This window comes from Coffea eugenioides, chromosome 1 (genome assembly GCF_003713205.1).
Source record: "Coffea eugenioides isolate CCC68of chromosome 1, Ceug_1.0, whole genome shotgun sequence".
NCBI classification, from domain to species: Eukaryota; Viridiplantae; Streptophyta; class Magnoliopsida; order Gentianales; family Rubiaceae; genus Coffea; species Coffea eugenioides.
Window position 1 is genome coordinate 42652398 of NC_040035.1, and position 18844 is coordinate 42671241.

Consider the following 18844-nt stretch of genomic DNA (forward strand, 5'->3'; position numbering starts at 1 on the left):
AAACACCAGGTCTTTATGACTTTCCTCCATAAATTATCCATTTACCCATTTTTCCATAAGCTAATTTATTAGTTAGATAAAATCAGAATAAAATTAGGTTGAATGACAAATTACCCTTTAGGATACAATGGAAAACAAGAAACTAACCTATAGCAAGTTTAAACTCCGTTTCCACTAGCTATAGATATGCAAGAAATTATTTTTGCAAACTCAAGACACCTAATTTATAAAGTCTCAAGCAACCTTTAGAACCGTTATAAAAAGCAACTTATTCATTCTAAATTTTTGTTTGGAATAATTTCATAAACCTCCCCGGAGGTTTCTAACAATTTTACTTGGCACTCACAAATATTGAAAAATCTCACTTGCCTCCTTTACTTTAAACTATTTGTTTATTTACAGCTCATTTTAAAATATAATATTTAAAAAATTCATTTTGAGTACATTAAAAAATGTAATTCCAAATTTACCCTTTTGTTGTCTTACTTTTTATTACCAAAACTTGAGTATATTAAAAACAAATAAAAATAAAAAAGTATAAGGATTTATTCTGATTCGATAAAATATAGTGCATTTTTTAAATACCAATAGTTAGTACTTGAATGTTTATTTGAAGTTTTTGCAAGTTACAAAGATAATGTTTTGGGTAGTCTATAAAGTGTTTTTCAGTTAATTTATGAGTCTTTTACATATTTTCAATTTTATTTTATTTTTTTGGTCCAAACTGATGTATTGAAAACGAAAAAGATACAAGAAGAAAAAATGAGAGTTTTTGGAGAAAATGAAAGAAATTGAACTGATCATGTTTGATCAATGTCTTGAAAATGGTAGAATATTAAAATATACCAAATCACATACAATGCTTCTATATGGCTGATATTCTCCACGCGCGTTAGAACTACAACATAACCGGTCTGTTAGCACCTTTATTTCCAAATACACGTGTCATGCTCTACTCCTCTGCCTACGGTAGGACGGTCAATGCCCTTCCCACCATAAAGGTATCCGCTTCGTCCCAGTGCCATAATTGAGAAGACAAGTTTCACCCTTTTCTCTGTAGTTTTCTTCATAGATTTGCTGTAGGCCCTCCTAGAAGGAAAGCACCAGTAAAAGGTGGAGCCCGTCATTTTCGAGGACTGGAATCGACTAATGTTTGGGATGAGAACAAATATATTTTCTTCATGGATTTGCTCTATAGGCCCTCCTAAAAGAAAAGGACCAATGTAACGTACAGTCAGTCCTTTGAGGAGTGGTGTAAATTAAAAGATTTACAATAAGGGATGAGAACAAATATCTCGTAACAATATTAGTGCTAAGGATTACGTTAAAACTGTTGTCCCAATTTAGAGATACACACGTCTCACATTCATTTGTATTTCATGACCATCTGCTTCAAATTCCTAACTCGTGTACTTTTCCCTCCCATGTACCAGCAAAATTTCATGTTTTCCTTAGTAAGGATTTCAGCACCTCCAAGCTTTGTAAGGATTGCAACACTACCAAGTTTCTCTTGCCACACTATCCTTTAAGTTAGAGGAATTTAACATCTTTGATCAACCTACCATAGATGACAGTCCAACATATTTTTGATGAGCCTCTGCTTCAGGAATATTCATACAAGATGTTATTGCATTTACGGGATTCTGGTTTGGTATTTTGGCCAAATGCAACTACTAGTCTCTCAAAATTGATTTTCTTGTCGTCACGCTTAACTAGAAATTACAATTCTTCAGATGAGATCCATTTCATCCAAAAAAATTGAGTGAGATACTTTAGTAGCACTAGTTCTTGAACCTCTCGCTTCCCATCATCCCATGAGGGTGCCCGGGTTTTCCTGAGAAGAGGTAATGTACTGTGTTTCTGTGGTAGTATGTGTTGAATGGTTGGGAGCAGGGATACTATTTATCATAAACACAGTACCATACATGAGTATGGATGATCATAAAAAATACCTACATCCTATGCCAATTATCTGGGAAGATTATAACATGGTGTGGTTAAGTAGCGTATAGATACCAGTAGCAATCCCAAGGCTACATTGATCAAGAGCATCCAACCAAAAAACTGTTGGGTGATTACTTTTTTTTTTGTTTGGTATAACCCACAGGTATCCGCATCTGTTTTACAATTTACGACTAATCCTGTTTGAGTCACATCGGACCTTCTTTGCAGGGGAAGTTCTCCTAATATTGTTTTTTCCATTCCCATGTATTTTGAATCCGAGACCTCATATTCAAAAGATGCAAGCCTCTTCACTTGCACCGACATCCGTTGGTGTTGGGCGATTACTTAGTCTAATAGATTCCGTTGACAATTCTTCGGCAGAATTGAGGGTTGAAGTTGTAGAAAAGCTATCTGGCATTTTGTCTCGGTGGTCATCTTAAATATGCGTTCAAAAGCTGTACGCGCTGGCCAAAATAGATATGGAGAGGGCTGCTTGTGGTCATTAGTCCATCTGGGGATCTTGAGAGTGCATGGAGTAATTGTCGCTTCCGTTTGGATTAACTATTTTTCGGGATATTTTTAAAAAATTTTATTGTAGCAGAGTTTTCATAGTATATTTTAGAATATATTTTGGGATATTTAAGAGTAGAAGAGTTTTTAGAATATATTTTGAAATATTTAAGAGTAGAAGAGTTTTTAGAATATATTTTGAGATATTTTTTAAACATTAAAAAAAATTTAAACTACTTTTTAGAGTACTTTTTAAAAATTTTAATAGTATTTGGAAAACTAGTTTTTGAGATTGATTGTTTTTTCTTGGGCTGAGACTCGTAGTGTTCTTTTGACCATTTGTCAGTTTGGCGTAGTGGCTTGGTTTTCAACTGGTGGTAGAGCCGCTGGCTCAGCCACAGCAGGTAAGCATGCCAAAACATTGTATCGAGTCAGATTTCTGTCCTTGAAGGAATAGTAGATCCTGATTTGGAAGTAGACAGTTTCATCTCTCAGTCTTCATTTAGGAGTTGGATATGAGGCCCTTCATTCTGCAAAGGGAGATAATGGAGGATAGCATTGATGAGTTTTTGTTGGAGTGCAAGAAGCAAAGAAGAATTCTTGATAAAAACAAGATAACCTGGAGCGCCATATCCGCAACGTCTTCACTTGTAATTTCAAAGACTCCAATGAGTATCTCAGGTAAGGCTCCAAACAAAAGCAGAAGTAAAGGGAAAATCACAAAGAAGTTCGAAGCTTGCTTATCCGAGACCCTCACTCAAATATGCTGTATATAGATCTCTTGTCGTCTTGAGATATACGATCACAAGCCTAAAGAAAATAGATAAATCAACATCACCACCTTTTCTCTTCTGAAAAAATTGCTGTTTTCTGTTAAAAATACATCACGAACAAATCTAATAGATACAATTGGCCGGAACCACCCCAGGGAATCCCATGTGCTATTTCATTATACAGAAACCAATTAATGAAGCCTCGCTACTTTAGAAGGGGAAAAAAATATATAAGGAAAAGTGAGAAATAAGAAAGCCCCCAACCCGGAAGGAGAAAACCTCACTCAAAGAACTACATGGTTGAAAAAGAATCTCAAAACTTCGATCTCCAAGAAACCCAACTCCAACAAAGCTAAGCCGATCAGATACAATGGTACAGCCCTGAATCCCGCCAGCCCTTGCACTGTATTGTTCGAAACCCACCTCAATTTCCTGGGATGCTTGGGCAGGCTGTCTGTATAATCAATTTTACAATAATCGTCATCGACAAATTCTTCAATGATGAAATAAGTAACTCAAAGCAAGCCAGCAAGCAAAGCCCCGGGATCAGATGTTGCCGAAGGTGAGGGTGGAATTGTTGGCTGAGGTTGTGGAGGTACTGGTGCAGGCGGCCGGGCAACTAGAGGGATGCTGACTAATTGTTCTTTAATAAATTCCTTCAACCTGTACATCATCCAGAAGAACATGTTTCGGGTTCAAATTCAAGCTTATATCATACAATTGAAAGGTAAAGACTTCTGATAGAAATCAAAGCAAAACACGTACTCAAAAGTTAGAGTAGGATCGCCCGAGGCAACAGTCATCCGTAGTTGAGTTCTATCTGCTGGATCCGTTTCTACTCTAAGCTGCATAACCAACAGACCATCACATCAGAATGATAGACATGTTTTCATAGTAGCAAAAGAGAAATAAATCACAAGCAACCTTTACTAAATAAAAAGGGACGAAAGTCTACGGTACTAATAGAATAAACAAAGACGAAAAAAATAATGAAGAATGGTACTAATAGAATAAACAAAGACGAAAAAAATAATGAAGTACATATTCTTGGAATAGTTTAATCACGTATATTAGCATTACGTGGAGAAAACAAAGAACCAAACCCACTCAAGAACCAGGATGACAGTAAAATGGACAGTAAGTGGCAGCCATTCTTAGAAATAAAGCCACAACTGGCTTACCAAACACAACATAGCTCGTGTACTCTCTGAATAGAAAGTTGTGCTGGCAACCAAATTGTTTGGGTTTGGATCCTGCAAAGAAAATAAGAGGTTAATGCTATGAGCATTTATATGCAGTTAGGAATAATTCAAATGTAATGAACACAAACAGGATAAAGTGAAAAACTTACAAGCCCTGGACAAACCATCAACCTGTAACTGTTGAACAAATTGGCCATTTCTAGAAGTGGCATTGGTCTTACTCCTCTAACCTGGTCAAATGGAATAGGATAGTCAAGTTATACAAGTAGATCACTATTGCTGAATATATGGTCAAACTAAAAAATAAAGCGAAAAATACCACTTCTTGAAGCTTTAGAGGAGGTCCAGAAAGTGATCTCCACTGGGGGAAAAACTCTTCACCGGACACTTGTATAGGCTGAAGAAACTTATTCAAGAGAGCAGGAAGGCGAAGTTTTACATTGACCTGTTAAGTGATCAGGGAAAGATTATTTAGAATTATACCACAAGTATTATGAGAAAATAAAAAGAATTTCAAACCACAACCCAATAAAAAAAATATAATAAATAACCCTAGAAATTTCATACTCAAAATCAGTTCGTTTAAATGCCAAAAACTTTATTATGGGGTTACAATACCGCATGACTCGAAAACTTGTAGGAAAAATCCAGAACAGCCACATCCCTACTTGGCCGGAGATTAACAACCTCGAGTGGGCATTGCACCTAAACAACAAAACCAGATGCTTTCAATGGATGAACAATCTTAAAAGAAATGCACACACAGAAGAAAATGGAAAATAAACCTGCAGTTAACCAACCTGTGCTCTTGGGGGTATAGTCTCTGGTACAAGTGAGAGTTCCAATTTTAAGTGAGCTGGAGGCAATATTAAAGCTTGAACTGAAACAAGTGGTGATGTATTCTTATTTCCAAGGAAAAGCACTAATCGCCCATGTGGGGCTCTCCATTCTGCTTTAATGCCAATCTGAAATTACTCAACCCCAAGAAATCAGTTGTCTACAGAGAAGGCTTAAAGGAGGCTTGAGCAGCCCCATCCAAACTGCAAAACTGAGAGCATACCTGAATATAAGGATCCTCATACAGCACGCCACTGTCCTTTAGGCACAAAGCATGAAACCTTTCAGCAATATTTCCAATTGGCTGCAAGCAATGATCAGAGAGGAAACTCAAAATCATAAACACCACAAGAAATGACATAATCATCATAAACACCAAAGGAAGTCCTATGCCATTTGCAAAAACTAAACGTACAAAAAACTCATCAAAGTCATTTTCCTTGACATGGAATCTGTATGGAGAAATACGCTTGCGTGTTACAGAAGAAAAAGGTGAAAAAGCTAAAAATTAAAATAAGAACAAACTCATTCACACAAATTACACCCTAGGGAAAAATCCAGCTATAACTTCTTAATATACTGCCAATTCTTAAATTTTTGCAACCGTAAAATCTAGAAAATGTTGTCTCCACTACTGGACAGTGCTAATATTAGCCTACAACTTGCACAAGAAAGCACCTGGACAGTGTTCATCTGGTCTTCAACAGGAGCAATAGCCAACGCCTCCCCTGCATTTGGCACACCAGCCAAACCAGAGGCCTGAATATGCTCAGCTTCAGCAGTAGCACTAGGAGGGCCTTCAATAGCCATTGGACCCAGGAGATCTTCAAAGGGCGGATCCACAACAGTGAGTGTGCCATTTGCTTCAGTCACAGCTGGATCTGGAGATTCACCATCCTGAAAATTTATACATCAAATTATAATCTGATGTGACAGTGAAGAAGTAGAGCGTCAATATCAACAATTGGCTCACTAAAATCCAGGGAAGGTCATCTCACCACATTACTCATGGCAGGCACCTTTACAAGACTGAGCTGGCTCACAGTTGAAGGTCCATTAGCAGGGTGCTGGTCGGTCACCACCAAAGCATTAGAGTTCTGCTGCTGAGCACGCAACTTCATTGCACTTTGCTCAGCAGTATCAGCCTCAGAATTTTCAGCTTTCTTAATCAACGCAGACTGCATAACAAAAAAACATCACCACAATTTTTATCAATCATGGATCAGAATAATACAATAATCAACTTTAAAGTGAAAATCAAGTCAAAGAGTGCTTCTTCCACAATGCTGATTGCTGTAATTGATGAAACAGACAATTGGAGAATAAATGAGAATCTCAAATGCACACCTGTCGCTCAGGGAACTTTGGCATTTCAGCTAATATATCCATCAAAGCTGCACCTTTCCTACTCAGTTCAATATACTCAACAGCCCGCTGTTGTAGTTCAACATCAATACAACTTCCATATCTGAAAGTATGTTAAAATGTGCCAGTGACATTGAAGAAATTAAGTCATTCACTGGATGAATTTCAAATTAAAACGTGAAATTATCTCACTTGTTGAATATTGCCCAGATTTGAGACTGTAGCTCCGGGTCAGGTGGTTGGGTGTGCATCAAAATCTTTGCATATGATGAAAGAAGAATAGAAACTGTTGGAGTCCTGAACAAACATATTGAAATGAGGGAGGGATAGCAATGAACAAATACTGAGAATGAAAGACAACAAAGCCCAAAATCCTTACGAAACAGAAGGAAGCTTCTCATGCATGACACTGAAAATTTCTTTTGGATTACATCCAGGCCGTCTAGCCAGAAGATGGCTGTACTCTCCAAGAATATATGCACTTACCTATTCCAAAAAAAATTCAGAATTACAGGAAACTCAGTATTCAGAAAGGCCAAGTGGAGTCTACTTTATCAGTTGACTGCATTAAAATAAAAAGCACCACAAAATCAAATTCTGCTAATTGATTTTCCTCCTTGAAGATCAACAAGTAATATGCAGAATGCTTGGCATGTCATTAACATGAAGCTCTATAAAAATGTTCAAATGGGAAATTGATCTAGTAGAATCTCTGATAATAGAAAATATCAGCAGGCATAATTAGATAGAGTAAGTGAAACTGATAGATAAAAGAACTATGTTCATTTACATCTCTGTTATGTATGCATAAACAAAGTACATACAATGTACATATATATATGCTTATTCTCCCCAAAAGACTACCCATTGCGTTGATCGACATGATTTTGCTATTTGGAAACCAAGACTAGAAGGCATTGTAAATGATCATCATATTCCTGTTAATCAAATTTGAAGGCAATGGGAACAAACCTTAACCATTGTTTCATGAACAGCAGGCTTATCAAGATACTCTCTGGCTTTCAGTGCAGCATAAGGCTGATAAACAATACAAAGACATAGGTTACTCGTATGAAGATTTAAATTATATAAATCCAGAAAAGAGCTACCCTCGTTACCTGTAAATCCTCGTTATTCGTAACGAACTGCACCACACGAAACCAAATGTCATCACTGACAAAATCCCCTGCCTTGTCAATCAACTGAAGGATGACATCCACATACCTACAAGTGAAAAGTGAAAAGCATTACATATGGACTCTATTACTAGGTTACTGAATATTTGTTTAGGTTGGTCTTTGAATGAATGGACGGATCAAATCCCATACCGACTTTTTGGACTTGAAAGCCTACAAACTATAGTACTCGAAGTTCCTGAGTTTCCTACTACTACTTGTTAGATTCAAAATTTGTGCAAATTACAGTACTTGAAGCTCCTAAGAATACCAATCCCACCCAAGAATTTGCAATTCAAGCATACACCAAATCAACCAAGTAGAATGACTAAGCTTGATAGCAAAATATGTATTTATCTTTGGAGACATTTCCATACCATGACAAATCAGGGGCAAACTTCTCCGATAGAATTGCAATTTTTAGTGACAATTCTTCACGCATAGCAAAGTCTGCAGAGCTGAGATACTGAAAACAGATAAACATTAGCACGGGAAAGAACTTCATTTGCATTAGTACAAAAGCAACTACATACGAATAATAATTTAGAAGCTAGACGGGACATCTGCAGTGCTTGGTCCAGCATATATATATATATATATACACACATACATATAGATATATACCTGTAATAATTCTTCAACTATGTCCTTTGCGTTGGAAACATCACACATGCCATATAGCAAATCAAGTGCACGCCTTCGGATGCTGTTGATAAGAATAAGAGTCAATCATAAGAAAGATAAATAACAGATTTTTGTATTTAGTTTGTGAGAGACTTGTGGTGTGATATAATTTGTGTTTCATCATCACTTGTTTTGTGCCTCGGGTCCGCCCCCTATTAATTCTATATTTTCATTGGGTACTACTAAAACCTTACTTACCCAAAAAAAAAAAAAAAGAGATAATTAGCGGATGGCTTAACACTCCAATGTATACATGTTAAAAAAAAACCCCACAAACACACACACACACAAAAACAATCTCACAGGAAAAAAAATATTGTACTGAAAGACCTTAATAGTAACCTACTGATGTTTTAGCAAAATAAAGAAGCTCCGGCATCCAGTGAAAATTTCTTATTTCTTTGAATTAGTATCTTAAGTTCTAGGTAACCAACCTTGTATATTACACGTGAAAATATTTCTTACATGATACGACCATGTATCTCACTCTACATGCCTTCAGTTACCTATTGTGCAGCTGTTAGAAAAGAGAACCACAAGGGAAATTCCACAGAAGAACACAAAGTACTTCATCTACCTGATATCAGGATCCTTTAATGAGGTAATGATCTGGGCTTGATGTCTTTTTATAATGTCCTGTACATCTGTTACCATTAACATCCGCGTCATATTCTCCTGTGTCACAGAACAAAGAAAGTAACCAGGTCAGTGCCACCATCTCAAACTTTCTAATATGAGAGTGGATGGGCCACATCTGCAGGCTCTAAACATCACTTATTAGGACAATGCAAACAACCTATTTAAGCAGCAGAAGTATATAGGACAATACAAAAACAGCAGGAAGGAAGAAGGGTAGGACATCAGAGACTTCAGTGCATAGAAAGCGGAAAGGAACAACTTACCAAGCCAAGATATCGAATATTTGGCTCACGCACAGCAATAAATTTCCCAAGCAGTGCAACACACTGGGACATCATCTCTTTTTCAGCATCAAGATGCATGACCTGAATAAAAGATGACAAAATTTGGAAAAATACCACTAAGTATGTGCATAGATGAAATAGTTTGAAACGAACCACTGGTTCAAAACAAGTTGCAGCATGGTTTTCTAGAGCAACCTTAACACATTTAAGAAAGCAATGGCTATAACTGAGATACAATTAAACAGCATATTTGCAATGATATATCAAGTTCAGAATTCTGCCTAAAAGTCTCTTGAAATATCATGACACAACTACCAAGTCTATTCATTCTAGCCAGGAAACATAAAGAGCAAATAAGAATAAGATTCTTTTTTTTATGAGACATTTCAAGAAAAAAATTCCACAGCAGTATAGCTCAAAACCTAAATGTTCATACTTGTTTTTTTACTCATTTGATACTAAATCCAAATTCAGAAAATCAATTACTTCTCAAATTTTGTACTTGCAGTAGGAAAGGAAATTTAACTGACACTATTACCTTTCCACTCATATTGCTCAATCTCAAACATATCTCAAGCAGTAATTATAATTCTTCCAAAAGAAACTATGGAAATAATGCAAATCAATCGGCCTCTTGGCTCAAATTTACTGTTGAAAAATCTACCCATCAAAAGAATCCTAAAACAAATGATCACTAACTACAGTACAACACACTCAATGGTAACTTACAAGAGCAAGGGCTTCAAAAAGCACAGCATGGGATGCATTATTCTTGTTGACATTTTTCACTACATCAGTTCCCATGAGTATCCGTTGTAAAACCTAATTAACCAAGATAAATCAAACATCATATCCAATAACAAGTAATACACTGGGATATAAGATTCAGTGAAGAAACCATCAAAAACTTCATTTGTAAAGGAAGAACACCTCAAATAATGATCTTCTAGTGTTTGGATCTTCAACAGTAGGAAAATACTGAAGAGCCCTCATTGTCTTAACCTGGATCATGTAATAGTGATTATTAAACATAACTAACAATTTAAAACGTCACTTAAAGAAATATATTGCATGATACTAATTGATGAAAAAAATTGAATTGATATAATCACCCACTTTTTTCCTTTTTCCAAATCCATTCACACCACAAAATTATGCAAGATGCAATGGCAACTAAACTACATCAAAGAATACCCTTCTACATTCTATAACTGCTTCTCTCTAAGTGCGTACCCGTTCATCCTGTAAATCAATCTCGTTCAACCTAAGAACTTTCAGATAATTTAAGATTTAAGATCATTTCTAAAAAAGTCCTAAATCATAATTTTTGTTGCTAATTGTAAGAGCAATTTCTGTAAACGTGTCTTGATTTATGAAGGCTCACCATAGAAACCTGCAAAAAGTATTATGCACAGACAAGTTTCATGGTACTTACTGACACACACCAGAATATGTTGAAATACAAAAGAAGAAAGCCCATCAAAGAAAATTTTCTGCGCTATACCTACCAAAGGATTTTCTCCTGCGAGTAACATGATTTCCCTTGTATGCTCAATTCAACTCCAATAATGTGATTTTAATAAATGCACCAAGATTAACCCCTCAAATCAATTAGTTCCAGCTTTGAAATTATAATCCATGCACTTTTGGGATTCACAAATTTGTAGTCCTCTAAAATCTAGAATTATGCTCCACCTGAATTGTCCAAATTAAAAAAGGATCCAATACAACTGAATTTACATCTTTACAGTTTAAGATGGAGTTCTCTGTTGAGAATTATGCTCAAATCCAAAATCTTGGACTCAAGAAACAATAAATGCAAGTTAACCATTCAATATGAGTTATTTACAGTATTGCAGCCCTAACAACTAACTCAGAGTTTAACAGAAAAGGCATACAGACCTGAAGCCAGGGAGATGGAATACCATAGTAAGTGTATTCTTGTGGAATATCTTGGTTCCTTGCCAGCCTTTCCAAAATTTTAACACACTTTGGCAGACAACTCCAGTATGTGTCATGGTTATTCGACACTAAGGCAACTAAAAGGCTCATTGAAGATGTTAAGACACCCAAATCACGTTCATCTAACAGTTGTGCCATTTGATCTGACCTGATAATAACAACAAATAGCTTATCAAATTTGCAATGGTACAATTATCCATCAAATATGTCTACAATTTTATACTAATTACCAGCCATCCACATTCACAACATCAGGATTTTTTCTAAACAGGCGTAGGAGACATAAAGCAGCCTTCTTCCTCACAAGGGGCCTGCAACTACTGGATAGCTGAAGGGAAAGAAACTGTCAACAAAAATATTCAACTCATTAGTACTCAAACAAAAGTCAAGAAACTGTCTGCTTACAAGTAATTTTTGAACATCAGGTGCAAGTGATTCAGCAAACTCCCTCCCACCAATATTTCCGACCTGTACAAGGCAACAAATAAAGACATAACAAAAATAAAACGAAAAAAGAATAAAAGAAATTTGCTAATTATCTAGAAAGGTCTATAACCATACCAGAGTCAGTGCTAGGCACTGGAAAGTCTCATTTCTACCGATGATATCATTCCGCACTGTATTAATAGCTAATCTCAAAAAGTCGTGATTCTCATTAAGCAAACACGATGTCACTATGTACCCAACCTGCAGCCAGATCGAGTCAGTCGAACATTCCCACAATAACATCATTGTCCCAAAGCAGAACCAAATGTAGAAAAGTTCATGAATGTAAGCAGTAAATAAATCCTATGAAGGATACCCTAAAGCATCTATTTAACAAATTAGGGGGAATTTTTCTACATTTGCCAGGCAAGAGCTAAATTCAAAAAGACATCAACATCCCTATTGCACGCATATTACAGAATCAACTTTGAACATTCAAACAAAATTCGCTGACTATTTCCAGATTTTATAATGGACCTGTTTTCGTGCTGCTGCTTTGACCTCACAATGTGCCAGAAAGCTTACTAAACAAAGTCACAAGCAACATCCGCTCAGCATTTGATAATTTTACTGGTTCAATGGGTGTAGCAAACGACTGTCCATAACATTGGCACAAGGCATCCAAGAACAAATCCAAAAATCAAAAGTTCTTAGTCCTCCAACTGATTGTTGCATTCAATTGGCAATAAAGTTTAAATCATTTCAAAACCAATAGTTATAGTTTGATTCCATCAATTATTACAAGTACTGCATAAGGATGGAAAAAGCACATCTATATAACAAATGAAAAAAAATGTAAAGTGCTGCAGCAAATTCAAAACTTTTTAGATGCATGCTTAACATGAGATAATCGTCATGAGTTGACAGGATCCAGTTTTTAATGAATGTCATCTATCTCACACAGAATCTATTTTAGTGCATGTAAGCAACAAGAAATATAGCATAGCAAAATAATTATCAAACATGCAATAAGAACTATCCAGCACATGTATTGTAGTGAACGACTAGCTTATTTAAGTTGATTGCAATCAAACGTAGTTGGGTTCTGAGCAATTGATTGAAACCTTATTGCCAAAAGTAACAATACTAGCATTACAAGACAAGATCATTGCATTGTGTTATCAAAAACTGAGGTCATCAGGTACCTGCTTTTCAGGATACTTGGGAGCAGATATTAAAGAAACGGCTTCCATGTGACCAAAGTCCACATCATAACCAAGCATGTATATGTAAAGCATTTTCCAGACGTATTTCTTCTTCTCATAAGGAGTCAAACCCTGTAGTGAACAAAACATATGTAAAAAAACTCATACAATACCAAAATCAGACTCATCTCTAAGATACAGTTGAAAATTTTGATCTCGCAGAATATAACAAAATTTGCAAGCAATATGAATGCCAAAATGACAAGCAGAGCAATATGCTGAAAAATGTTGCTGACAAAAAAATTTCTGAAAAAAATATTAAACTTGACCAGCCCCAAGGGAAGCTACAAACTCCAAGTTTAGCAAATAAAAACTGGCCATAAGAGACACCCCGAAAATTGTAAGTAAGAAAAAAAAATTGCAGACAATTTCGTTTCTGCAATAACACCCTAAGGAAGTCCATTACTCAGAGCTCTTGTCATAACTGAACAGTTTGTTCAACTTCATATATCTAAGGATTGGTTAAAGAATTTGTAACGATTTTGGGTCGCGTACTACTCACAACTTGGTTTACGCAATTGAAATTTCTAATTCTGCAACAAATGAAGGATCAAGATCAAACAAATAACCAGGAGATCACATCAGTAGTTTGGGCTACAAAAGTTGTTGGCATAGGGCACCGATTTGTTACAGTTTGCACCAGAACGGCCCCCTATGGTCTCGCAACATGGTGAATTGGGACATTGTTAGACAATGAAGTAACTTCACTGCATGTTCAACCAAGGACAGGAGATGATTGCAAGACATGAAGGTTCATTGAGAAGAAATACATAAGGCTGAGTTCTGATAACTTTACCTAAGCATTGCTGCTGATGGACAGTGATTAGGCTACAAAACTTTGTTTAAGTAGCTCAGGCCATGGTAATTGCAACTGTAATTTTGAAAAATCAATTTTCAAAGACATCACCTTCCCAAGATCCCCACCAAAAAACAAAAATCAGTGAGCTTCATGTAGCTCCCACTGATTGCGCTGATGATGGCTATATGCTTTAGCCTCAGGATCAGAGTATGGCCACAATAAGCGACAGGCTCAAGTAGATAAGTAAAGCAGGAAAAGAGAAAAAATAAAAATAACATAGGTCAGCAAAAGTGATACCGCACACAACAAGAACGTTTTGATAAATTAATCTTCATTTTAAGATTGAAACAAACAAGGACTACAGTTTCCTTCTGCCTTTGCAGTAAAATATTCTAAAATTGAAGAGGAGGTCTTGGTTAGTGAGCATTTGAAACAAGGAAACTTCCACAATCCCAAATAAAAGCCTACTTGACTTTTAACTGAAACGAATCTCACCATGATTACTAGGGGAAATCCTTGGACAACAACGCCAGTCACCTCAGAGTCAATGACGCACAAACATCCACTTGCCATATCTCTCATATTTTGAAAATGTTACTATATACCCTGCTTCCTGAATATCAATCTGTCTTGTACAGTCTTCTAACCCTTATCCACTTAAAACTTGTCTCTTTCACTACTTAGTTGAGCATTAACATACTCCATGGATTACCTTTTTCCCTTGCTATAGGCCACCACCCAGAAAAGGAACAACAACAAAGAGGCCGGTGCAATTTATTTATGAATGCTTAAGTCTTCTTAACGATTCTACATATAGCAACAAGGTCATGAAGTTCAAGGCTTAATCATAACTTAACTGAACATACTAGCGAATTATTCTAAACCACAAATCCAGGAAGGTATGGTGGGACCCCCAGCTCCTACCAGTTCACAGAGATCATACTATGTCTTTGCCATGGATTGAACGTGTTATAAGCTGTGCAAGTAGTGCAGTACTTTCCCGATTATACTGAATTTGGAGAAATAGCCGTGCATGATCTAACAACGTCCATCAAATAACATCGAAGAAATCACAACTTTCATCCAAGTAATTTTCAGTGTTGAAAGAACAAGAAGAAAATGAAGGTTTAGCGAAAAAGAAAAAAAATGCAGCCACAAATGCCAATATTTCAACATTACTCGTCTACACCCCTTCCGAATTATCAGCATTCACTACCAACAAAATGCTAGCTCATTTTCATTTCTTAACACATTTTTTCTTCTTTTGTCCAACTAACCCTTTCCAAACATAAATTCCATCTAAGATTATCAACTCAAAATTTCTGAAATAGAAAGGCCTCTACTAATCAAATTGCCAATGACAGAATTCAAACAGAAAGTAAGCATCCAAAACCAGCCAAAATTACAAAACCATAAAACACTCCAAACACATTTCGACTAAGCCTTAAAAAGTGAATTCGGACTTCAAATTCCACAAATGTTAAACTAAGCCAACACATTCAAAGCCCTCTTTACTCGATAAAGAACCTAATTTACACAAATGCACCACTTAAACACAAAAAAACCTAAACACAACTCCACAAAAATACAGTCCCCTCAGCTCAACAGCTCATATCGAATTAAAAAAAGCTTTTAAAAAAATGATTACAACAAAGAAAAATAAATGAAGTACCTTTTCATTTTTGAAGCGAGTACGGATATTGCCGAGCTCTTTATCGACGCGGAGGCGTTCTTGTTCTTTGTTCTGGCAATTGCGGACGTCGCTGATGAACACCGACAGCCCTCTCATGCCAGACAACGCCATCTCCAAGCGGTCCGATCACAACTCCGGTCCAGATCCAACTCAAAACGCTTGGTCCGGTTACAATTGAAAGATCTTAATCCTCTGCTTTGGTTTCTTCAAAATGAATGCATCTAATCAAAATTCCAGGTGGAATTCACCGAGTAAAAATCAAAATGCTGAAAGTGAAAAATAATGTTTAGGGTTTGAATTTACAAATAGAGAGAGAACAGTGGGTGTTTGGAGGCGTGATCTAGAGAGAGACAGAGGTGGACTGAGGAGAAAATTTGGAAAGAGCCGTCGGGGCCCGATAGATAGGCTGAGGAAGAAAGACGACTTTTTTTTTCTTTTTTTTTTTTAGTATACTACAATTTTTTACAGCAAATGACGCCATCATTTCGCTTTATTTTTAAATTTTTTTATTTATTGACTCCGCTATAGCATTAACATTTAAAACTCGATTTTTATTTTTATTTTTGGGTTTGGTTTTTAGTTCCCAATTTAAAGCTTGTTGACTGGAAAAGAACCAGAAGGATGTGGATCCGGGTTTCGTGACCGACCCGAAAAGGGGATGGGTTTGTGGTTGACCGTTTGAAGCACAAATGCGAAAAGCCTGTTGAAAATGTCAGAAACTTTCATCAGTTGTTCTTTTGCCTATTTTGTGATTTTCCACCAAAAATAAAAAATTTTACATTTTCTATGAATACATTTACCAGTCACCTTCTTTTCTCACATAAATAAAATCGTTATAGTACGTTTTTCTATAAAAAATCCTAAATATAGCAATTCAAACACCTGAATCTCCCTCTTTTTTTTTTATAGTTTTTTGTTGATGAATGCTGCCTATGAACTTCAAGTTTATCATTGATTTTTTATTTCACATTTGATTAATTGTTTTCATAAGTTGAAGTGACCGTACGTTTTTTTGTTAGTATTAGGCTGCAAAAAATGAAGGCAAAAGGCTATAAATATATCCAAAGCAAAGCAACTAATAAGGCATAAAGAGATCTTTTAAATGAAAACTTAATTGTTATTACTGCAGTTTTAAATAGTAGCAAAAATAGCCAGAACATATGCCATATAGTTCTTTCAAACCTATCTTACCATTAATTAGATTGTAGTATTGTTTTATTTTATCATACGGTCTGTCTAACAGAAACTTTCTGAGCTCTTGTTAAAATATATTTCAGGTATTAAATTTTTGAAAATGTAAAATTAATTAGAAAAAAATGTATAAATACAAAAAAAAATAATAACTATTAATATGTATATGTATATAAAATATTAGATAGAATTTAGACGTATTAATGATTGTTCAATTGTCATATTTGATCTGTTAAAATACAAGCATTTAGATTCGAAATCTAATTATTTATCACACATAGGAGACACACATAGTAGAGTAATTTAACTCAGACCAAATGTTGAAAGATTTTTTCACAAATGGATACTGTAGTAACGAGGGAACAAGAAATTCATGAAAATCATAGGAATGTTATTCAAGAAATTCCAGTCTCCTTCCTTCATTTTACTTGGTTCTTTCCCTTCTCGACATCACAGATGTAAGCCTGATAATACCCTTGTCGGGCGAATACTCGACCGTAAACCACCAACTTGAGAGAGAAGGTCCAAATAAGGCTTATCTTTGGCGTTTCTAGAATTGATTCCCAACCATATAATGAGTAATGACCTGCTATGATGTAAACCGGTTGAACTTTGAACCATTGTGCTTTTGGGCTTGAAGAATTTGGCAAAAGTCGGTCCACTTTTTTGACTCTTCATAGGCTCATACCACTCAATGCTGACTTGTCAAAACAACCCATTAGAGACAAGAGGAAATTTCGCTGCAAATGTTCACACATAGACTTGGGACGCTAAAAGTTTCAGCACGGATTATTAGGGGTGCTCAGGGATCAAATAATCCATGTGTGTACGATTTCACTGACGCTAATCACATGTAGCGATCAACAAAATTACAGTCCATACTGTAACCAGCTGAATCGGTTAATCAGTGACCGGTTAATCTGTGAGATAGGATTGAGTGTACATGATAATTTAATATTCTTCTACGTATAAAAAACAAAAAAGAATTAGATTAACAAATCAAATAATATAATATTTTTTCAAGTCAATAAGAGTATTTAATCTTACAATTCTAAAAATCTATCAACAACATAGAAAATCAAAACACATTAGATAATTTAAACACTGAATATTATAAACATTTGTTTTCGTTTTCTCTATTTCTTGAAAGCAATCAATTTTATTTTTTTCCAAATAAGGATGATAGGTTACTGCACAACCAAACATGTAAGTTTTAAACATTAAAAACAAAATAATTAGTAGAGTGATAGGGTTGATAGAATTTATGAGGAAAGAAAAGAAGTTTTGGAAAAAAAAAAAAAGAGAGAGAGAAGCAGAGTAAATGAAATTAGTGGCGACGCATGTAGAAAGTGAAAAAGGTAATTGGGAGTTAGAATTAGATAGATGAGTTTATAAGTTTTGAAAAATAAAATATATAATAGTTCTCATAACTCAAATTATTAGTAAATTAAATTGACTAAATAATTATGAGTTGGGGTTGGGGTTTGGATTTGGCTACTAGTTATCCTAACCCATCCCACATATCCTACACATTTGTGCCACATATGCAGATAGGTCCAAATAATCATGATTTTCAAAAATTGAGAACCATATTCTAATATAATTTTTTAAATAGATTCGAGTAACCTAATCATTTCAAGAATTGCAAGTTCATTACCCTATTTTTTATTTGGATTAATTCGATTTTCTTGATTATCTACTTTTTCTTCTATTCTTTTTGAACACCTGATGGACTATATATATATGCAATCAAATTCCTATCTTTCTTCCATGTTTACTGTACATGTCTTTCTACCGTCCAGCTGACATCCTGTTTGTTGTTAAAAAATCAGAGCCATTTCTTTCTGATAATTGACACATTTTTAAGTCCAACGGATACATGGCACCAAACAAGCCCCAAGATACAACAGTGCATTCTCAAAAAATGTTCTACTTGTTTTTTGGATTCCCCACTCAAGCTTGAAGCAAGGACTGTCCAAAAACCAAAATTTACAATTAACATTGCATAGCTTTGAAATAAAATAATTTACTTCACAAATTTCAATCACTTTTTTATCTTCCCAATTACCTTTTTATCTCACATACATCACATCAC

At 35.5% G+C, this 18844-nt stretch overlaps 1 protein-coding gene across 1 annotated transcript; it reads right to left on the reverse strand.

The window, feature by feature from the left end:
* Positions 1-3261: 3261 nt before the first annotated feature.
* LOC113763127 (AP-2 complex subunit alpha-1-like) lies at positions 3262-15975 on the reverse strand. The gene is made up of 27 exons (XM_027306859.1): positions 15538-15975; positions 13007-13138; positions 11937-12062; positions 11781-11843; positions 11606-11703; positions 11316-11523; positions 10344-10415; positions 10143-10235; positions 9393-9494; positions 9068-9165; positions 8431-8512; positions 8184-8272; positions 7750-7855; positions 7604-7669; positions 7011-7117; positions 6824-6928; positions 6614-6734; positions 6265-6444; positions 5945-6163; positions 5490-5570; positions 5230-5394; positions 5048-5134; positions 4749-4874; positions 4579-4659; positions 4409-4480; positions 3993-4072; positions 3262-3890 (listed from the first exon to the last, which is right to left on the reverse strand). The coding sequence occupies exons 1-27, from the start codon at positions 15667-15669 to the stop codon at positions 3743-3745; spliced, it is 3039 nt and encodes a 1012-aa protein (XP_027162660.1). The 5' UTR covers positions 15670-15975; the 3' UTR covers positions 3262-3742.
* Between the last annotated feature and the right edge of the window lie 2869 nt (positions 15976-18844).